The 24,044-nt window shown below is 42.0% G+C and overlaps 1 protein-coding gene across 5 annotated transcripts in view; it reads left to right on the top strand.

Moving 5' to 3' along the window:
• The window catches only part of TSPAN4 (tetraspanin 4), a 2,224,117-nt gene that overhangs the window by 1,786,639 nt on the left and 413,434 nt on the right, over positions 1 to 24,044 (top strand). For 4 of the 5 annotated variants that reach the window (XM_073604831.1, XM_073604832.1, XM_073604833.1 and 1 more), the window contains one exon: positions 3,542 to 3,621. In XM_073604831.1, the coding sequence (XP_073460932.1) occupies positions 3,559 to 3,621 (63 nt within the window). In that variant the 5' untranslated portion in view covers positions 3,542 to 3,558. Of the gene's footprint in view, positions 1 to 2,581; positions 3,622 to 24,044 lie in introns of those variants that run through there. The other variant, XM_073604830.1, reaches the window with a different exon arrangement.

Genomic DNA, 24,044 nt, shown 5'->3' on the forward strand with positions numbered 1-24,044 from the left:
GCTGTCCCGTCTCGGAATTTCTTCTGAGCATGCGTGGCACTTTGTGCGTCGGAACAGGCCACACACGGTCGGAATTGACGCGATCGGATTTTGTTGTCGGAAAATTTTATCTCCTGCTGTCCAACTTTGTGTGTCGGAAAATCCGATGGAAAATGTCCGATGGAGCCCACACACGGTCGGAATTTCCGACAACACGCTCCGATCGGACATTTTCCATCGGAAAATCCGACCGTGTGTACGGGGCATTAGAGTTAATATGGGAAAAACGTGTCTCCTCTCCACTGATGCTTTATCACCAATCCTTGTTTCACTAAAAACCCCAAATTTTCAAAAAACATTTGTCATTGGGACAGAAAGAGAGGTGAAATCTTCTGAAGAGGTGCACAGACAGCAAAAGAAATGTTACAGGGGTGATAACCCTTCCCTATGATTTCCAAAAAGCTTAAAAGTAGATTCTTTTGGCTGGAGCTACACTTAAAAATGTACCAAATTGTATCAAAATTACAAACAGATTCTACTTAACAACAAACATACAGTCCCTGTCTTGTTTGCACTGCCTGTATACTGCTGTTCAGAGTATATAGTGCCTGGGGGCCCCACGCCTTTCCTTTTTTTAATTTGGGTGCGGGGTTCCTCTTAATATCCATACAGGACCCAAAGAGGCTGGTAATGGGCTGGGGGGGGTACCCATGCCATTTTTCTCAATAATTTTCATCCATATTGCCGGGACATTACATTAAAGCCGCAAGCAGTTTTAACTGACTTTTTTTCCTTTAGAAATGTCATTTTGTGCAGAGACAGTCCTAAACATGGGAAATAAGTGCCACCTCACAGGCATACTATAGACACCCTCCAGGTACAATATTTAAAGGAATATTTCACTTTTTTTTCACCTTAAGCATCATTAAAATCACTGCTCTCGAAAAAACAGCCGTTTTCCAAACTTTTTTTTGCATTGATACATGTCCCCTGGGGCAGGACCCGGGTCCCCAAACTCTTTTTAGGACAATAACTTGCATATTAGCCTTTAAAATAAGCACTTTTGATTTTGAACGTTCGAGTCCCATAGCCTTTAACGGGGTTCTAAAGTTCGTGCGAACTTTCGGTCCATTCGCAGGTTCTGGTGCGAACCGAACCGGGGGTGTTCGGCTCATCCCTAACTCATCAACCTTGTCCTCAGGGCCCACAGGTTTGCAAAATAACTGAAATACATCACAGGTGATATAATTTGCTGCTCAGTGATTGCAGTATTCTAGTCTGCATCTCCCCAAGGTAATACATAAAACCTGGCCTGTTAGTGGGCCCTGAGGACAGGGTTGATGACCACTGTGTTAAATTACACAGTTACTGGTCCCTTCCCCACCTTCCATCCTGAAATATCCCCTGCAGCAATCGGTGGGAGAGGTGAGGAGGGGAGCACGGAAGTGCTGTGGAGGGCAAGGGAGCACATGGGGGAGGGGCAGGCAACACCAGAAAGAAGAACATGAGGAGGAGGGATGGTGGGGTGCCATTTAGTGGAGCCAACGGATGTCTTTTTCTCCCTGCAGCACCTGAATGCCAGTAGAAAAGGGAAAGGAGGAGAAGCGGTCGTTGCCAGCATTCAGCTGCTGCAGGGGGGGAAAACACAGGCATCGGTTCCACTAAATGCTCCTCTCCAGGTTAAGGCCCCCGACTCTACTCTCTATCCAAAATTAAAACATTTTGGCCTTTAGTTATACTTTGACATAATGGAGAAGGAGAGGGGTTTAACCTGTCCAGTGGAGCAGATGCAGCATTGTGTAGCTGTCCATGGTGCTGAACCTGTATGCTTTCTCATTCATTTAAATGTTATAAACACAATATGCATTTTTTTTACATCTACAGTATATGTTACATTTTTGTTTCTGTACATGTCTTCCTTTTTGACACTACATACAATTGGTGACACAGTATTAGTCACATTAGTTAATGTGTTGATTATACAGATATCAATTATATTATCAGTTTAGTTACACATTAGATGCATTGTTATTTACAAAAGGGTTAACAGCAGTGGTGGGACAAGGTCCTCACCCCAAAGTATCCCTACAAAATTCTATCTTTGGCGAAAGCTAACATGGTACAACAACTGCTGCTGTGAAGGTGACAGGAGGAGGAGATGTTGTCCTCAGCTACCAATTACACAGTGTATGAAATTTAAAAAAACTACTCAGTAATACATTTCCACTTTCATTTTCTCCACATTTATAGTCCATCATTCTGAATATGTTTAGAGGTATATTTTTATTGGATGATCTAATGTAAAATGTTATATCCTTGTTCTACATGATTAAATATTAATATTGTGATAGTTATTGTATTCACAATTTTGTGCTACAGATCTTCTTGGACACATTATCTAACCTCATGTACATAAAGCACTGTCTAGAACAAACACAATTGCAAGAGACAGCTTGCAATTTTTCACAGTGCGAGTTTTATCTCTGCACTGTGCTTTCTATTGATTTGTTAACCACTTAAAAACTTAAGCATCACTGAGTTCCTTCACCTCTTGCTGGAGACTGTGATGATTGACCAAGATAATTTTGTGATTGGTTGGGAAGGGGGAAGCATCCTTGGGAGTGTGAGAGTGCTGAGCATGCATAAATAAGCCTGTAGGAAGAAATCTCATTCTCTCTCTCTCTCTTTCTCTTTCTCTCTCTCCTCCTCTCCTCTCTCTCCTGAGTGGACCACGCAGAAACTGCTTCTATGCATGCAAAACGGGGAGAGACAGAGAAATGTCAAAAGGGAGGGGGAGATACAAGGAAAGAGTGAAGCATTATCAGCGACAGATGAGAGTGGTATGACTGAAGCTCACTGTGTATGTGTGTGCGGGCGACAGAGGATCAGATAGGAGTGAACACGAGAGAGGAGCACATTTGTCCTGCCTGCTGCAGCAGGGGAGAGGGGGCAATGCCACCAGCACCTTTCAGGAACCTTACTGGACAGCTGGCCTGCACACAGACATGCGGTGGAAGCCAGAGGGGATGTTCTTAACTTACTGGTATAGGGATTTTCTCTGTTTGGGGCAGCTGCTAGTATGGCCTCTTTTGCTGAAGACTGGTGGGTAGAGTGGCACTCTGAATCCTAACTGTCTGAAAAAGTACTCCTGTTCTGCACCTTTTTATTTGTGACAATGGAAGAATTCTGTCATTGTATGGATTGATACTGCAAATTCAGTTTAGGGGTAAACCCTTTTCTACCTGCTATTATTTTTATCCCTCCCCTCCCCTGCCCCCCTTAACCTGTGAAACCACCTGCGCCATGAGACGGTCGAGCACAGATGAATCTACTTACCATCGCAGTCCTTCCCTGGACAGCAAAGACTACTCTCTTCCCCAAGGTGGTGCCTTCCGGCGCTATAGCAGCCTCTACGGAGGGCAGTTTGGGGCATCGGCAGGTGGCTCTTTTTTTGGGTTCCACACTAACCCAGGTCCCAAAGCTACAAAATCCAAGTACACTTCCCCAAAAGGCAACAAGTACGTGGTTTTTTACCTGGATCTCTCCTTCATTTTCCTCCTAGAGCTGAAGAGGTGCAGGATGGCACAAAACTGCCTGCAGTGTATGAAATATCTAATGTTCGTCTTCAACCTCCTTTTTTGGGTAAGTTCTTGGGGACTGGAAAGTGGTTGGGGGTATTTGTATGTTTCCTTAATTGTGAAGGAAAAACTGTGAATGTTCTGTGACACAAATGTGATTGTAGCTGAGGAATTACAAGGGCATGTGTACTGACTTGTTAATTATTGAAAATGTCAATCTGTTATCACAGCAGCCTAGCCCCCTACTTTAGCTTGTAAAAACCTACAATGTACTCAAAGTTGAATTTCTATTTTATGAAAGGGTTACCTGCATAAAAAAACAACTAATTTGAAAAAAAATGACTGCTGTGTTAGAATCTCAAAATAAAAACAAATTTATAGGAAAAAAAATGTTCTAGTCTTTATATTTTCTGACATATTAGAACTGTGTATCATCGCTGAAGTTGCCCACTAATGAAAAAATCAACATCATCCTAGTCATGTTTACACTACCCGTTTTCTGCCATGTTTATGTTACTTTTCATCAACTGTCTAGTTCATACATGTACCATAGTGTAAAATATGCTGGAGAGCAATGCAAAAGCTGCTATGTGCAATAATATTCTGATTGCAGCTAATTTTTGACTTTTTTTGCATGTTTTTCACAGCTTTTGTCAAATAGACAGTTGTACCATAAACTTGAGTACTGCATTTGGGCACCAAAACTTTCTGTAATGTCCAATCTGTTGACTAATCATTGAAATAACCTCCTGGAAGCCTCTGCATCAACCACAAAGAAGGGGAAAAGACGGTGTCTAGGGGAAAACGAGTGTGAATTAAAAATGTGTGTGTCTACATCTATCTATCTATCTATCTATCTATCTATCTATCTATCTATCTATCTATCTATCTATCTATCTATCTATCTATCTATCTATCTATCTATCTCAATCAAAGTGCTGGTAAATTAGGTCATCCCTATGGACTATGGATGAGAAATTCTTCCATAAGCCATGCTTGTGTTCCTACTTGTTCTGTGTGTGATGTATCCATGTATTATCCCTGCAGCTTTTTCAGCCTGGTTCTGCTACATACTCCTGCTCTATATTTCTGCCTATGTCTATTAAACTTGCCACAACAAAAACTCCCATGTGTAAAGTAAGTGGCTTTTTCCATTCACCACCATGCAGTAGCCTTGAGTGTTCTGCCTACATTTATGTGTTAATGAATCTACTGCTCTTTTATCTGAGAGCCGCCTGTGTTAAAATGCAAAGCAAGAAATCTGCCTTGCTTTGTATTGTAACGCAAACATTTGACATATCATTTATTACTCTGTAGACTCATAGCGTACATGTTTGTGCTGCCTCTTATTTGTACACATAATTAGTCCCATCATCCAGCTCAGCTTCAAATGGCTTAAAGGGTCAGTGTACCCTAAATGAATATATCATTTTTTTGGCTGATGCTGCAGAGTTAAACCACCTTACAGTTTTAGCATACCTCTCAGCACTTGCGTTCTCAGATCTGCACACCATCTGGGGACCTTTTTTAGGCTCCCATTCTTCCTGCTGCATTTCTGATTTATTTTATATTGTGAAAAGTGCAACAGGAGATCCTGGGACACCCAAAAGGTAGAAAAGAACAACCAAATTGGAACTATGGAACCTTGCTGTTGGAGTTTACAAGATATGTGAGGAGGCAGGGACCAACTTGGGTTGCTAGGCTGCTCCTTGGGTATCACTTTTGAGTGGATCAAACCTTTAGGTCCACTTTAGCACACTAGTGAAAAACATATTGCAGGTAGAATGTTGGTGTGGATTACTATATCCTTAACTGTTCATAATTGGTGGTGTGTGCTAGATTTTTCCTTTAACCCTGCTATACATAAATCTTTGTGAGTTTGTTTTTAGCCTCTAAACTAAACATCCTGATCTTTGCAGGTATTTCTTAACCTTACAGTATTAATTCTCTCTAGTTTTCTATCTTTCTTACAACGGTACTATGTTAGGTCTGCTCTACCAATTCATTTGCTACCTCTTACAAGCTGAGCATTTCTTTTGTAGTGGAGAAAACCTTTCGGTGTGTTCTGCTTGCTACTAAGATATTTAGAAAGCTTAGAAAAGGTGGAATTTTGGGGATGGAATGTATTGTTAAAGAAAATACCAGTCTGAAATAGATAAGCAGGATACATTTTACTTGCAATTTGTGAAATAGCTAACACGCAGTCCATTACCAGACAACCTTGAATATTATGAGTCTGTACTCAGCCCCTCCTTTATGGATTTATTTATCATTGTTTCCATGGCATGAGAAAAGTGTAGATGACCATGCTTATGACATTATTGATTAAAAAAAACAGTGCTAAGGAAAATATGTATGCCTGAATTGCTGATTATGTGTCTGAAAATACTAGCTGCCTGGCTTTCGTGCGGCATTAATGGCTGCAGCCAAAAATAACAGGATAAACTGAATAGCCCATTAAAAGATATAATAAAACCAACTTTTACTGCAATATTCAGAGATTCTTCCATAGTCTTTTATCTGACACAATATGCCCTAAGTTTGATACCCAGCATAATTCAACCTACTACCTATCAGTCCAAGTCTTCCTGGACCTGCTTCAGCTTATTACTGTAAAGGAAAGACAGACTTAGTATCTCGGACATATGCAGAGAGACCACTGCTTTCACACAGAGAGTTCTTTTTATACAGCATGCTGGTGGGAGTTAGGCCCCTTTCACACATGTGGATTGTCCAGATAGCAAGGATAACTTGCCATACATTTGTGGCAGTGTTGAATTGTAAGTCTTGTTAACTCGGTGCACATTTTAACTGGCAAGATGTACACTTGCAGAGCTCTTGAAGCACAAGTTCCGGTTGACCCTTTTCCATGTCAAGTCTTTAGCAAGAGCAAAGTTGCAGTGATGAGTCTACAGCAAGAGCTCTGCAAGTCACAGTGACCCCTGTGGTGGGATGACTATTGCACAACATAACTGAACCAGAACTTGCAGCAGACTTGTAGAATGTTTGCAAAGAATGTTGATATGGAGTCAAGCAATATGGACTTGCTACAATTGTGCTACAAACTTGTGAAGCTTGGCAAGTTTAGCAATAGGTTAGCAAGTCATTTTCAAACTTGCAGCTCAATTGCATGCTATCTGTTTCACTAGTCCAGGCACGTTTAAAAAAAACAACAAAAAAACGATGAAGTTTACATCAGTTTTTCATCCATTTTCCATCCATTTTTACAGCAGTTTTTAAATGACTGATCATCAGTTTACATCAGTCCCCATAGAGATATATTGATGTCCGTTTTTCATCCATCAGTGGATGGATAAAAAACAGAAAAACGGCCCGCATGTGTGAAAGGGACCAGAGACTTTATCTACATAGGTTGTGGCTGATTTCTAAAGAAAACATGGTTTATTCAACCTTACCAACTGTGTAACTAATTGTGGAAGGGAGTTTCACATCCTTAACGCTTTAACAGTAAAGAACCCCTTTATGCAGTTTAAGGTTAAACCACTTCTCATGAAGTGGCCATGTGTCTTCTTAAGTGACCTGTTACTGAATAGTTTTCTCCCTATGCTAGGAAAACCAACTGTAATGCCCCGTACACACGGTCGGACTTTGTTCGGACATTCCGACAACAAAATCCTAGGATTTTTTCCGATGGATGTTGGCTCAAACTTGTCTTGCATACACATGGTCACACAAAGTTGTTGGAAAATCCAATTGTTCTAAACGCGGTGATGTAAAACACGTACGTCGGGACTATAAACGGGGCAGTGGCCAATAGCTTTCATCTCTTTATTTATTCTGAGCATGCGTGGCACTTTGTCTGTCGGATTTGTGTACACACGATCGGAATTTCCGACAACGGATTTTGTTGTCAGAAAATTTTATATCCTGCTCTCAAACTTTGTGTGTCGGAAAATCCGATGGAAAATGTGTGATGGAGCCTACACACAGTCGGAATTTCCGACAACAAGGTCCTATCACACATTTTCCGTCGGAAAATCCGACCGTGTGTACGGGGCATTAGACTTTGCACGCCTTTTGTCTTTATTGTACTTAGTTTATTTAACTAATAACTTTATTGAGTACCAGACTATAATAGCCATTTATTTCAGTTTTTTTTTGTTTTTTTTAACTATATAAAACACAAAAAGTTTGAAAAAAAAAAACAATTTCCCTTACTTTCTGTAAAAGTACACCTCCAATGACTCCTTTTTGGAAATTAGAAGGCCCAAGGTGATCTCATTTAATCCCATAATCTTTTGGAAATAAAGAAATGCGGTGGTATTGAGGGGATAAAATGTGGAGCTTGGTAATAGTGCACTAGATAAAGCATGTACAAGCAGAGGCGGCTCTAGACTTTGTGAGGCCTCAGGCAAAACTTAGACAGGAGGCCCCACTCACTCCCATAATGGGAAAAAAAAACTCAAGGGATGAAAATGAACTGTATTAGGAGGGTACAGTATAGGGGAGTGGACAGGACAGGGGGTAGGTGAGTGGGCATAATAAAGATATATTTTCCTCAAGCAGAGCTGCACAGAGAAGCTGCTCTCACAGATCCTACCTATTCTGGTAGGCTGTCACAAAGAGAGAAATAAAAGGGGGATGGGTGGAGAAGGAAGGAAGGAAGGAAGGAAGGAAGGAAGGAAGGAAGGAAGGAAGGAAGGAAGGAAGGAAGGAAGGAAGGAAGGAGAAAAAAAAGAGAAAGAAAGAGAAAAAAAGATGGAAGGAACGAAAGAAAGAAAGAAAGAAAGAAAGAAAGAAAGAAAGAAAGAAAGAAAGAAAGAAAGAGAGAAAGAAAGAAAGAAAGAAAGAAAGATGGAAGGAAAGAAAGAAAGAAAGAAAGAAAGAAAGAAAGAAAGAAAGAAAGAAAGAAAGAAAGAAAGAAAGAAAGAAAGAAAGAAAGAAAGAAAGAAAGAAAGAAAGAAAGAAAGAAAGAAAGAAAGAAGAGAAAGATGGAAGGAAAGAAAGAAAGAAAGAAAGAAAAAGAAAGAAAAAGAAAGAAAAAGAAAGAATGGATGGATGGAAGGAAAGAAAGATGGATGGAAGGAAAGAAAGAAAGAGAAAGATGGATGGATGGATGGAAGGAAAGATAGATAGATAGATAGATAGATAGATAGATAGATAGATAGATAGATAGATAGATAGGAAAGATGGAAGGAAAGAAAGAAAGAAGGAAGGAAGGAGAGAGAGAAAGATGGAAGGAAGGAAGGAAGGAAGGAAGGAAAGAAAGAAAGAAAGAAAGAAAGAAAGAAAGAAAGAAAGAAAGAAAGAAAGAAAGAAAGAAAGAAAGAAAGAAAATAAGAAAGAAAGAAAGAAAGAAAGAAAGAAAGAAAGAAGGAGAAAGATGGATGGATGGATGGATGGAAGGAAAGAAAGAAAGAAAGAGAAAGATGGATGGATAGATAGATAGATAGATAGATAGATAGATAGATAGATAGAAATAAAGGTAGATAGAGAGAGAGATAGATAGACAGACAGACAGACAGACAGACAGACAGACAGACAGACAGACAGATAGATAGATAGATAGATAGATAGATAGATAGATAGATAGATAGATAGATAGATAGATAGATAGATAGATAGATAGATAGATAGAGAAGGGGGTGGAGAGGGAAGGGAAGGAAGAGCATCCCCTACATCACTGTACTCACTGGGAGGCAGGAGGGACTGGATGGATGGATGGATCAGACTCCCCTTTTCCTGGGCTTCAGCTTGAATCTTCCCGCCCACACATCCCCTTCTCTGAGGCAGAACAGAGAACACTGCCGAGGAGAGTGGGCGGGGCAGACACAGGAGGAGAGGGCGGGAGGAGGAGGAGCAGAAGCTCTCTCTCCTCTTCTGTCTGGCTGTGCGGGCAGAAGGGGGAGGGGGGAGATCTGTCAGAGCTCTACTGAGCGGCTCTCCCTGTCTGTGATCCGGAGATGTAGGTGAGCTCCGATCACAGGTCTCACTCGCAGCCCGTATCTCTCCCTGTAGCAAAGTGAGGAGATACAGGACTGTGTGATGGCGGAGATCTCTGCTGCTGGAAGGGGCGGCTCTCTAATTAGGTAAACTAGCCAGCTGTGCGAGGCCCCTATGACTGCGAGGCCTGAGGCCACCGCCTATTTCGCCTAATTAGAGAGCCGCCTCTGTGTACAAGTCATACACAGAGTGAGGAGGAGATAATAGGGTTAATGTACAGGTGGATGGATGGAGATGAGGAGATTAATGTTTAGATGTGAGGGTTAAAAGACTATTCTTATCTGCTACAGCCTTTATCTGTGTTTTGCTTTACAACTAATGAATGGTTCATTTATGTATTAGGACCTCTTTCCTTTCCCACCTCTGTTGTACGGGAATGGTGAATGCTATCAGAGGTAAACATTACGCTGTTCACATCTGTAATCACTGTGATTGGTCTCTCTATAACCAATCACAGAGATCCAAATGTACAGAGCTGTTGATGGCAGCTCAGTTCACAGACATTAAGGGTTACAATGGTTACCCAATGGCATGTTATCCACTGTCGTTTATAAATGTAAATAGGTAAATAAACTTTCACCATGTCGTGATTGATCATTTTATGGCAGTAGGTAAGTGGTTAAAATAAAAGTTCAGTTAGGCTTGAAGATATGCTTAGCCACAGATCAGAACAAGTATGAAAACCTAGAGTTCCAATTTAACTGGCTGTACACTTATTTGGGTGTCGTCGTTGATACAGAAAGTTTTGTAGCCATTAAGATAACATGACAGTCAGACAACTGGCATTTTCAGAAGGTCAGTCATAGCAGCCCCAGTATTTCTCTCAGCACAAATTTATTTTATATAAAGTTGCATGCTTGATTTAATATACTACATGAGGGTGTTGCATCATCTGCAGTGTATATACAGAAGGTGGACAAAATAACAGAAACATAACAGAAAAGGAAATTTAGCTTAATAATTGTAAAAAATATCAATTGCATATATAAACACAGCTAAGAAGGGGAATCATTCTTGACACTATGTGCCAGCTGTTAAGTAGGTGTGTCAAATAACATTTGATATAGCAGTTTTCAGAGCAGTATAAGGACCCATTCACAACTAAATGCAGAAAACTAAATCCCGTGCTTTTAAATGGTAACTGTTCAAATATGAATGCTTGATGCCTGACAAACCAAAAAGTGCATGAGCTACTTTTGAAGCAAAATGCAGTGTTTCAGTCTCTATAGAATTTAATTGAAGTGCCGGAAAACAAGCAAAACTAGTGTCTTTGCAGGCATATTTTGAATGTTTTTTTTTTTTTGAGCCCATCTCTTTCCCCTATCAAGCCTACTAGCTAAATAAAAATACCCAAAGCTTAAATATACATGTAAAACACTTGAAATCTGCTTCAATAATTACTGAAATCATCTGAAAATCACTTAGGTGTCGATCCAGTTTCAAAAACCTGAAATAGTCAATAAGGCCACATGTACACAGAGGGTAAGAGGCTGAAAATATGCCTGGTGTAAAGATTCTGGAGGTTTTACCATTCATGAAGAGCCACAGGTGCCGCATACAGTCTGCCATACAAGCAAATGGCTGTAGATGGTTGTAGTTTTGTGAACACCGATGATTTCCCGGCATTAATGTTTACCTACACATGTGCGTTTTATGGATTTCCTCAATGTGGTGATTTTTAAAGAGTATGGGTGTATTCAGCCTTTCACTTGTATGGAAGGCTGTATGCAGTACCTGCAATGTCCTGGGTGTGGGAAACCACCTGGAATTTTATGTCCAGAATATTTTCAGCCTCCCACCATGTGTGTGCATGAGCCTAATAGACCTGCTAATACAGCACTCAACAAAAGTATTTTTTAAGAGGAGCTGTCTCCCAAATACTGACAGTGATGCCAAACATAGACAAACTATACCACCTAGGGTAAATACTTGTTGTAAGTTGAAACTCACCAACAAAGACAGGTAAACACTTAACAGGTTAGCTACTAGTTGTGAGATAAGTACAACCTCTAATAGTACCCCTGGATTCAATCAATAGCTCCATGTCCCAACAACAATAAAAATATTTGCAAACTATATAAAGCTGGAATGAATACCAGGGCTGCTTATATCTAAGGTCAGATCCGTGAACAATGGTAACATGTAGTAGAGTCTGCGGGAATATTTTTAAACATATTTTATGATTTATAATTGAGGAAAGAGTAAGGATCACCTACAGTGATTGCTGCCAGATGTTAAATATGTTGGTAAATCCATAATGGTATGGCCAGTCATCTCATTAAAGTCTTTTGATCCACAAATTGTTTTGCACGTTCAAATAATGACCAAGAAGACTGACCAAAAGTGCTGTATGGCACAAATACTGTTCCATCTTGATGTTCCTATTTAGCAACAATGCCCCATATACTCTGATAAATTTATTTAAGGGTGGTTTCACAAACACCAAGTTGAAGACAAACATCTTCAATGACCTTCCTAATTGCATGATCTACACATTATTAAATCTTTGTGTTAAAGTCCTGAAATTCAGGGTGAAGGGTAAATTTCTACTTTCTAAAAGCCCGGGGCTGTGTTGCATGAAGGATTACACAGCAAGCTTGTTTCCAATCATTAGCGGGCCAAATAAAAATATGTTCATAGGTGGGCCTCCCTAACAACATTCTGACCAACATGCCCCTTTTTATGTAAAAATATTAATGATTTTTCTGTGCAGAAAAATTCATAGTTATGCAAGTTTAACATATAGAAGGTTTATATAATATATATATACAGTGGATATAGAAAAGAATCACCCCCCTTAAAATAATAAAGTTGTGGTGCTTTGCAGCCTGAAATAAAGATAGACAGTGGTTTTGTTTTATCCAGCTGTATTTACTAATGCAACTTAGAACATTCAAGTGAAAGATATAACACCAACATGTCAGAATTAAAAAAAAAAAAAATTCAAAAACAGAATCACTGAGTTGGAAAAAGTATCACCCCCTTATGCCAATATTTTGTTGGACCACCTTTTGCTTTAATTACAGCCTTTAGTCTGTTGGGATACTGCATGTGTCTACTAACTTTGCACATCTAGACTTTTCAATATTTGCCCACTCTTCTTTGCAGAACTGCTCAAGTTCAGTTAAATGTGATGGTGACCGTTAGTGGACTGCAGTCTTCAAGTCATTCCACAGATTTGTAATGGGGTTTAAGTCTGGGCTCTGACTAGGCCATGCAAAGAAATTCACCTTTTTCTCCTTCAGCCACTGTGTGGAAATTTTTATTGTGTGCAGTGGGTCATTGTCATGTTGGAAGGTAAACCTTCTACCCATTGACAACTTTCTAGCAGAAGACAGCAGATTTTCCTCAAGAATTGATGATATTTTGCCCAATCCATTTTAATTCTATCCTGACAAGAACTCCAGTCCTTGCTGCAGAGAAACACCCCATAACACGATATTACCACCTTCATGCTTTACTGTAGGAATGGTGTTATTTGGATGGTGAGCTGTACTGGATTTCCTCCAGACATATTGTTTGGTGTTGAGGCCAAATAATTCAGTTTTACTCTCATCTGACCACCTTAAACGCACTTTAAAGATTCTGAGGCCACATGGAAAAAGATGATATGGTCAGATGAGACTAAAATTGAATTATTTGGCCTCAACATCAAACGATATGTCTGGCAGAAATCCAATACAGCTCACCATCCATCTACCACTATTCCTACAGTAACGAATGGAGGTGGTAATATTCTATTATGGGGTGTTTTTCTGCAGCAGAGACTGGAGCACTTGTGAGTATAGAAGAAAAATGGATAGGGCAAAATACCATCACATTTTTGAGGAACATCTGCTGCTCTCTGGTAGAAAGTTGTCAATGGGATGACAGTTTACCTTCCAATATGACAATAACCCAAATCACAATGCAAAAATGACAACACAGTGGTTGAAGGAGAAAAAGGTGAATGTCCAAGCATGGCTTAGTCAGAGCCCAGCCCAGAGCAGTCCTGCAAAGAGGAGTGGGCAAATATTATCCCAACACACTAAAGGCTGTAGTTAAAGCAAAAGGTGGTTCAACAAAATATTGACATGGGGGGGGGGGGTTGATCCTTTTTCCAACTCGGAGATTCTGTTTTTGAATATTTTATTTTTCTGATATGTAGGTGTTATATCTTTCACTTGGATATTATAAGTTGCACTAGTAAATACAGCTGGATAATACAAAAACTGTGTCTGTCTTCATTTTAGGCTGTAAAGCAACAAAATGTTTTTATTTTAAAGGGGGCAATTCTATTCTATACCCACTATATATATATAGATCTATATATATATATATATATATACTGTATATATATATATATATATCTATATCTATATCTATATCTATATCTATATCTATATATATATATATAGATCTATATATAGATCTATATATAGAGATATAGATGTATCTATATCTATACCTATAGATATAGATCTATCTATATATATATGTACACAGTATCTCACAAAAGTGAGTACACCCCTCACATCTTTGTAAATATTTTATTATATTTTTTCATGTGACAACACTGAAGAAATTACACTTTGCTACGATGTAAAGTAGTGAGTGTACAGCTTGTATAACAGTGTAAATTTGCTGTCCCCTCAGAATAACTCAACACACAGCCATTAACCACTTAACAACCGCTCAATAGCCGAATGACGGTACAGCGTGGCTCGATAACTCTGGGAAGGCGTACATTGACGTCCTCCTAGAATCGTGTTCCCGCGTGCTCCCTGGGGCGCGCACATGGGAGTATTGCATCACGGTAAATGGCCGTTGAAAGCGGCCGTTTACCACCTAAACGCTCCGTCAAATGATGGAGCGATCACTTGTAAACAAACCTGTGTCATGTCCGGTTCCTCTCTCCCCTCTCTGTACCGATCGGTACAGTGTGAGCAGAAGGGGGAGAGATCGTTTGCAGCAGCACTATGGGCTGGATCTGTAGTGCCCACAGCGTTGATCTATGCCCATTGCAGCCTCATCCAGCCATCCATCCATCCATGCTCAGCCATCCTTCTGTCATACTCATCCAGCCATCCATCCATGCTCAGCCATCCCTCTGTCATACTCATCCAGCCATCCATACTCAGCAATGCTCATCCATCCATCCATGCTCAGCTATCCATACTCAGCAATACTCATCCATCCATCCATGCTCAGCCATCCATACTCAGCAATACTCATCCATCCATGCTCAACCATCTATACTCAGCAATGCTCATCTATCCATCCATGCTCAGCCATCCATACTCAGCAATACTCATCCATCCATCCATGCTCAGCCATCCATACTCAGCAATACTCATCCATCCATCCATCCATGCTCAGCCATCCATACTCGGCAATGCTCATCCATCCATCCACCCCCATCCATACCCAGTCATACCCAGCCATGCTCAGCTGTACCCAGCCATACCCAGCCATACTCAGCTGTACCCAACCGTCCTCAGCTGTACCCAGCCATAATAAGCCATAACCAGTGGTACTCAGCGGTACCCAGCCATACTCAGCCATACCCATCCGTACTCAGCCATCCCATCTGTACTCAACCAAACTCAACCATACCCAGCCATCCTCAACCATACCTAGCCATACTCATTTATGCTCAGTCATCCCATCCATACACAGCCATCCACATTTATGGCTCAACCATGCTCCCCTATCCCAATCTACGGATCATCCATCCCCATTCATGCTCATCCATGCCACATCAGTTCTCATCCATGCCACATCCATGCCACTACAGTGCCTCACAAAAGTGTAATAGGTAGTCAAATTAGATTTGAAATGTATGCCCCTAGAACACCTGATGGTGCTCCCTGCATTTTGGGTCTCTGTATGTGGCCTGGCTGTGGAAAAGTCTGCCACATGTGGTATCGCCGTACTCAGGAGGAGTAGGATAATCTATTTTGGGGTGTAATTTTTGATATGTACATGTTGTGTTAGAAATATTGTATAAATGGACAACTTTGTCTAAAAAAAAAATGCCTTTTCATTTTCTTTCCACATTTTCCAAAAACTTGTAGAAAAAAATTACATGTTTAAAAGACACATTTCCATTGTTCTGGTGCTCCAGGGCCTTCAAAAGTGTAAGATGTAGTCAAGAAATTATATGTGTAATTTATGCTCCTAGAACGCCTGAAGGTGATCCCTCAATGTTGGGCCTCTGTATGTAGCCACGCTGTGTAAAAGTCTCACACGTGGTATCGCCATACTCAGAAGGAGTAGCAGAATGGGTTTTTTTTGGGTGTAATTCGAGGTATGCATATGCTGCGTGTGAGAAATAACCTGCTAATATGACAATTTTGTGAAAAAAAAAAGAAAAAAAGTCTTGATTTCTTTATCGTACATCACGGGACACAGAGCAGCCATAGTAATTACTATCTGGGTTATACACCACCTATAGGTGAATGGACACTGGACACACCCAAAAGACAGGAAGTCCCCCTCTATATAACCCCTTCCATACAGGAAGTACCTCAGTTTTTTCGCCACAATGGAATAGTGCTCTATGCTATGATTAAGTCCTGGTAGAAGGTCCTGCTAGAATCAAGGGACTATGCATTCGGATCCATTCAAGGTGGCAAAGAAGACCAAGATGGATGGTACCCGAGCCTCAAGGAAGAAGAAGCAAAAAGAGGTTTTGCCTGTAATGCGCCTCTTTTGGGGCGCTGGACCCAGGGAGCCGGGCCCTTGGACAAAGAAACCAAAGGCGGTCGTGGCAGGGTGCTGTACAGGTCCAAGGGTGTGGACCCCAAGGTGAAAGGGGACCCGGTCCCCAAGGTGATGGTCCACAAGAGACTTGACCCGCCGTGATGGGTGAAGATTGGATCTAGCTGTGTTATCCAGCAGTATCTTGCGGCGGGAATGGTAAGTTTAAAAAAGAAAAAACTCCCAAAAGAAACACATATGGTTCACTTTAAAGTTTTTTTTTATCAGTAGCCACATGTCTTGCGTGTGTATCACCACTAGAGGGTGTTGATGTGTTATTTGCAGTCCTAGTACTTTCTGTTATTACAGGAATACTTACTTGTTCAGACTCCCCTACGGCTCCCTGTTGTCCAAGAGGCAGGCAGCAGCCGCAGTGTCCATCCCGATGCGCTCCTCTACTGCCCCGTACTGCCAGCATTTCCTTCTAGTAGGAACAGCTGCCTTATCCACGCGCGCACGGTGGTAAGCCCCAGATAAGGGTTACTGAGGATGCGGGAGACCTAAGACGCGGCTAGCGTGCACATGGAGAACGAGTGTGCACGTAGCGCAAGGCGCACGGCTCAGGCGCAGCCCGATGGCTATAAATTTTACTTGGTTAAAGGGTCTGGTGGCTGATGGATGGACACAAAGCAGGCTGCTGCTGCTGGGGCATGTAAGCACTGTGGAGTTTGGATACAGGCATATAAAAGGCACAGCTACTGGTCATTAGGCTGAGCGATGATAGCGGCATTATAGCTGGACTACAGCTCAGCTATGACTAAGCACTGTTCCTGGTGTGAAACATGTCAGCAGCAGTGCAATTAGTCTGTACTTACCTTTGATGCCTTGATTTTACTTTTCAATAAAGGTGAATATTTGGAGTGCGGCTATCCAGCCTTTCATTTTTTCCATTATCTCTGTTGCAAACAGAGCCAGCACCCTGTTTAACTGTGGAGACAGCTGACCTCAGGAGAGGTAATCATCCTGGAGCGGTGAACACCTATAGCTCAGCAGTAGGTTGGGCACACAGATTGTACGTGCCTCCAGTTTGTTTGCCTAGGGCAATGTCTTCCCAAAAGAAGAGTGGGGGGAATACAGCAGGAAGGGGTGCAAGATCGCCAATCATGCCTCCACAGTGCTGTCCTCTCCTGAGAGAGCAGAGGTGACTGGCCAATCTGAGCCATTACAGCTGTCAGGCATAGTGGCTACTTCCAGTGCTTCAGCCTCTACATATGTCACTAAGGACGATTTGGCATCTGCATTAGCTGGGTTGGAAGGCAAAATAGCTGGCATGATCACGTCTGTCTCCCAAACTGGGAAAAAGCACGAAATATCTCCTTCTCCCTCTCATGACCTTCCAGCAGTGGAACAGGAATGGGCAGAGGATATAGAGGTACCACTGGATGACCAGGAAGAAGGTCAAGCAGATGACTCCTCTTCCGAGGAATCAATCTCTGAGGAACCTTTTTCAGCCTCTCAGTCCCAAAGATTGTTAGCGCAATTCCTTACAGACTTGGTCTGTTCTGCATTTAAATTACACCCGGTAGAGCTGTCCGGTGCCTCTTTTTCCTCTTTAGGGTCTTTGCAACCTCCGCAGAGTTCATATGCTTTCCCTCTGCATCCACTACTGGAGCAGTTAGTATATGCAGATTGGGATCATCCGGATAGAGTTTTTATCCCTCCTAGAAGATTTTAACTTCTGTACCCAATGAATGAGAAATTCACAAAAAATCTGAGTTTGCCAGCAGTGGATGCTGCTATTTGTTCTGTGACTAGGAACTTAACCTGTCTGGTAGACAATGCCCAAGTTTTTAAGGATCCAGCTCATAAAAAGCTGGAATCTTTACTTAGAGCCCCCTTTTCCATAGCTGGTTCAGCAGCACAACCCGCAGTAGCAGCTATAGGAATTTGTCAGTCCTTGAAGGACCAGTTTAAGTGTATCATTAAGAGTGTTCCTGCTCACGGGGAAGCTGCTTGCGAGTTAACAGACCTGCTGAGGGCCTTATGCTTTTCGATTGATGCACTTAATGATTTTATTCAGCAAGTGTTACACTTTGCTCCCTGTCTGTGCATATGTGCAGAATTCTTTGGTTAAAGAATTGATCAGCGGAGATGCCTTGCAAGAAGCTATTGGCAAGTTTTCCCTTTCATGGGGAATGCTTGTTTGGAGACTATTTGGATAAGTATATCCAAAAAATTTCAGGTGGTAAGAGTGTGCTTTTACCTGTTAGAAGAAGGAATAGTGTACTTCATTTAAACATTCTAGTTCCCCGGCTCTGGGTGCCTCAGCCCCCAGGCAGTTTTGACGGCCTCCTCCATCTGGTTCAAGAGGTAAGCCTCAAAGGCAAGGACAGAGCCAGAAAAAACCCTGGGTTCAGAGGCCTGCCAAACAGGGTCTTAAGGCCTCCTCATGAAGGAGCGCCCCCACTCATTCGGGTGGGGGGGAAGGCTTCTGCAGTTTTCAGTAGCCTGGGGAAAGTAGCTTCAGGACAGATGGGTCAATTCCACAGTATCTCTAGGCTACAAACTAGAGTTTCCGGAATTTCCACCATCTCGATTTCTAAGGTCAAATGTTCCCAAGGACCTGCTAAAGAGAAGATCCTTATTCCAGGCATTGGACCGAATGAGGTCACAAGGTGCAATTATAGAAATACCGACAGAAGAGCGGTTCATGGGTTTCTATTCAAATCTTTTCACAGTGCCAAAACCGAATGGAGATATGAGACCCATTATGGATCTCAAAAGTCTGAATCAATTCCTAAACATACACCCTTTTCGGGTGGAGTCAGTCTGGTCAGTCGTATCCATTCAGAGGGGAGGAGAACTTCTAACATCAATAGACATCAAGGATGCATATCTGCATGTGCCAATTTACCTCTCTCACCAGAAGTTTCTATGATTCAAGGTAGAGGGGCATCATTTTCAGTTTGTAGCCTTGCGCTTCGGGTTAGCTACCGCCCCCAGGGTGTTCACAAAAATAATGGCATACCTAGATGATCCATTATTAGTAGATCAGTCAACTGACCAAAATGTGTCCAGCACGGTTCTATATTTGGAACCCATGGGTTGGGTTCTCAACCTGGAAAAGTCAGCTTTACGGCTAGTGCAGAGACTAGAATACTTGGGTCTGATTATAGACACAATCCAAGGAAAGGTGTTTTTGCCTCAGGCGAAAGTCAGTGCCATAAGGAATCTTGTCCAGATGGTCAAGGGAAAGAAGGGACCTTCAATTCGCCTTTGTATGAGGTTGCTAGGAAAGATGGTAGCTTCCTTCGAAGCAATTCCCTATGTCCAATTCCACTCATTGCAAAACCGCATTCTGTCCGCTTGGAACAAAAAGATCCAAGCTTTAGATTATTAGATGTATCTGTCTGGTGAGGCAGAGTCTCAGTTGGTGGTTGGTTCCCAGAAATTTGCAGAAGGGCAAATCCTTCCTGCCAATGGCTTGGAAGGTGGTGACAATGGATGCCAGCCTTTCGGGCTGGGGAGCAGTTCTAGAGGAATCCACTGTCCAGGACAGGTGGTCAGGAATCGAGAAAACTTTGCCTATCAATACCCTAGAGATTCGGGCAGCTTGTCTGGCTCTAGTATCGTGGACCTTTAGGTTGCGGGGTTGTCCCGTCAGGATCCAATCCGACAATGCCACAGCTGTGGCTTACATCAACCACTAAGGGGTACCAGAAGTCAAGTGGCCCAGAAAGAGACGGACCATATCCTAACATGGGCAGAGAAACATGTACCGTTTCTGTCAGCAGTCTTCATTCCAGGAATGGAGAATTGGCAAGCAGACTTCTTGAGCCACCAGCAGTTATTCCAGGGAGAATGGTCCCTGCATCCCAAGGTTTTTTCAACCATCTGCCAAACATTGGGACATAGATCTGTTGGCGTCCAGGTTCAACAAGAAGTTGGACAGGTTTGTGTCAAGGATAAGGGATGCGCTCGCATTCGGAACAGATATGTTAGTGATTCCGTGGGACCACTGATTTACGCATTCCCTCCAGTTCAGCTTCTACCTTGACTTTTGCACAGGACCAGGGAGGAAGGGAAGCCAGTAATATTGGTAGCCCCAGCATGGCCCAGAAGGTCCTGGTACGCAGAAATTGTAAAATTAGCAGTGGGAAAACCATGGTCCCTTCCACCCCGTCCAGACTTGCTCTCGCAAGGACCAATATTCCATCCTGCCTTACAGTCGCTAAATTTAATGGTTTGGCTATTGAGGCCCAGATTTTAAAGGATTGAGGGCTTTCTGGTTAAGTTGTGACTACCTTGATAAATGCAAGGAAACCAGCTTCTAGAGCTATTTATTATAGAATTAGGAAGTCCTCTATTTCTTGGTGTGGCCACCATTATTTTCCAGCACTGCCTTAACCCTCTTGGGCATGGAGTTCACCAGAGCTTCATAGGTTGCCACTGGAGTCCTCTTCCACTTCTCCATGACGACATCACGGAGCTGGTGGATGTTAGAGACCTTGCGCTTCTCCATATTCCATTTGAGGATGCCCCACAGATGCTCAATAGGGTTTAGGACTGGAGGCTTGCTTGGCCAGTCCATCACCTTTACCCTCAGGTTCTTTAGCAAGGCAGTGGTCATCTAGGAGGTGTGTTTGGGGTCATTATCATGTTGGAATACTGCCCTGCAACCCAGTCTCTGAAGGGAGGGGATCATGCTCTGCTTCATTATGTCACAATACATGTTGGCATTCATGGTTTCCTCAATGAACTGTAGCTCCCCAGTGCCGGCAGCACTCATGCAGCCCCAGACCATGACACTTCCACCAGCTTGCTTGACTGTAGGCAAGACATACTTGTCTTTGTACTCCTCACCTGGTTGCCGCCACACACTTTTGACACCATCAAAACCAAATGAGTTTATCTTGGTCTCATCAGACCACAGGACATGGTTCCAGTAATCCATGTCCATAGTCTGCTTGTCTATAGCAAACTGTTTGTGGGGTTTCTTGTGCATCACCTTTAGAAGAGGCTTCCTTCTGGGACAACAGCCATGCAACAGCCATGCAGACCAATTTGATGCAGTGTGCGGCGTATGGTCTTAGCACTGACAGGCTGACCCCCCTACCCCTTCAATCTCTGCAGCAATGCTGGCAGCACTCATATGTCTTTTTCCCAAAGACAACCTATGGATATGATGCTGAGCACGTGCACTCAACTTCTTTGGTTGAACATGGCGAGGCCTGTTCTGAGTGGAACCTGCCTGTTAAACCGCTGTATGGTCTTGGCCACCGCTGCAGCTCAGTTTCAAGGTCTTGGCAATATTCTTATAGCCTAGGCCATCTTTAGGTAGAGCAACAATTCTTTTTTTCATAGTCTCAGTTTTTTTCCATGAGGTGCCATGGTGAACTTCCAGTGACCAGTATGAGAGAGTGAGAGCAATAACAGCAAATTTAACACACCTGCTCCCCATTCACACCTTAGATCTTGTAACTAAGGAGTCACATGATACCAGGGAGGGAAAATGGTTAATTGGGCTCAATTTGGACATTTTCACTTAGGGGTGTACTCACTTTTGTTGCCAGCGGTTTAGACATTAATTGCTGTGTGCTGAGTTATTTTGAGAGGACAGCAAATTTACACTGTTATACAAGCTGTACAATCACTACTTTACATTGTAGCAAAGTGTAATTTTTTCAGTGTTGTCACATGAAAATATAGAATAAAATGTTTACAAAAATGTGAGGGATGCACTCACTTTTGTGAGATACTGTATATAACCAGAGGCTGTTGCATTATTATCTAACCAAAGATGATTTCTAGTCGTATGTCTGGCTATATATATATATAGATATACCCTGTTTCCCCGAAAATAAGACCTAGCGTGATTGTCGGTGATGGCTGCAATATAAGCCCTACCCTCCAAATAAGCCCTAGTTAAAGTCCTTGTAGGTCTTATTTTCAGGGTAGGGCTTATTTTCGGGGAAACAGGGTAGGGCTTAGTTGGGGGGTAGGGCTTATATTGCAGCCATCAGTGACAATCACGCTAGGTCTTATTTTCGGGGAAACAGGGTATATCTATCTATCTATCTATCTATCTATCTATCTATCTATCTATCTATCTATCTATCTATCTATCTATCTATCTATCTATCTATCTATCTATCTATCTATCTATCTATCTATCTATCTATCTATCTATATATATATATCTATATCTATATACACACACAATACTTTGCAAATGCTTTATCCAGGTGTGAAGAAATGCTTGTAAGTAAGAATGCTTTCAAAAATACATATTTTATTTGTTTATTTTTAGCAATTTACAAAATGCAAAGTGACCAGTCAGAAGAAAAATCTAAATCTAATCAATATTTGGTGTGACTGCCCTTTGGCTTTACCAGCATTAATTCTTACACTTGCACACTTTGTACAGCTGCACAAAATTAGGAAATTTGTAGGCTTGGTGTATGATTGACCAATTATACTAAGTAAGTGCCAATGGTCATCAATTTCATATGTAGGTTCAAACACAGTCATTAACTGAAACAGAAACAGCTGTGTAAGAGGCTTAAAACCAGTTGAGGAACAGCCAAACTCAGCTACTAAGGTGAGGTTGTGGAAGACAGTTTCATGTCACAGGTCATACACCATGGCAAGACTGAGCACAGCAACAAGACATAAGGTAGTTATATTGGATTAGCAAGGTCTCTCCCAGGCAAAGATTTCAAAACAGACTGCTGTTCAAGCTGTTTTGAAGAAGCACAAAGGAAGGGGCAATGTTGAGGACCATAGACGCAGTAGTCAGCCAAGGAAACTTAATGCTTAATTTAACTAACATTTATAGGTAAAGTTGATCCAGGGAATATCTGATTGCCTCTTGGGGGATCAGGAAGAAATTTGTTGCCCTGGTAAAGCAAATTGGATCATGCTTCGCTGTTTTTTTTTGTTTTTTTTCCTCTGGATAAACTGTGAGTATAGGATTTTGTATATAATTTTATATAATTTGTTTTCCCCTTTTATTGATTGAACTACAATGCCTTGAAAAAGTATTCATACCCCTTGAAATTTTCCACATTTTGTCACGTTACAACAGAAAACGTAAATGTATTTTATGTGATAGACCGACACAAAGTGGCACATAATTGTGGAGTAAAAGGAAAATGATAAATGGCTTTCAAATTTTTTTACAAATAAAAAAGTGTGGCGTGCATATTGTATTCAGCCCCCCATGTCAATACTTTGTAGAACCCCCATTCACTGCAATTACAGCTGCAAGTCTTTTTTTGGGGTGTCTCTACCAGATTTGCACATCTAGAGCAGTGGTCTCCAAATTGTGGCACCGGGGACAGATGCGGCCCTTTGCTTGCTTCTATATGGCCCTTGGGACATTATTCCTCAAACTCACACCAAGGATGTGGCACCATATCTCTCACTGACACCATTAATGGGGCACTATTCCTCCCACTGACACCGTCGATAGGGCACTATCCCTTCCACTGATACCAACCATAGGGTGCTATTGCTCCTGCTAAGACCAATGATGGGGCACTATTTCTCCCGCTGACACTGTCGGTGGGGCACTATACCTCCCACTGACATCGTCGATGGTGGCACTATCCCTTCCATTGATACCAACCATAGGGCACTACTCCTCCTTCTAAGACCAATGATGGGGCACTATTTCTCCCACTGACACGGACAATGGGGCACTATTCCTTCCATTGATACCAACCATGGGACACTATTCCTCCTCTTAAAACTAATGATGGAGCATTGTTTACTCCCACTAAAGCCAGAACATTTTCTACTCACACCGACCCCTGTAAAGTCTGAAGGACAGTAAACTGG

Source organism: Aquarana catesbeiana, linkage group LG11, assembly GCF_042186555.1.
Source record: "Aquarana catesbeiana isolate 2022-GZ linkage group LG11, ASM4218655v1, whole genome shotgun sequence".
Taxonomy (NCBI): Eukaryota; Metazoa; Chordata; class Amphibia; order Anura; family Ranidae; genus Aquarana; species Aquarana catesbeiana.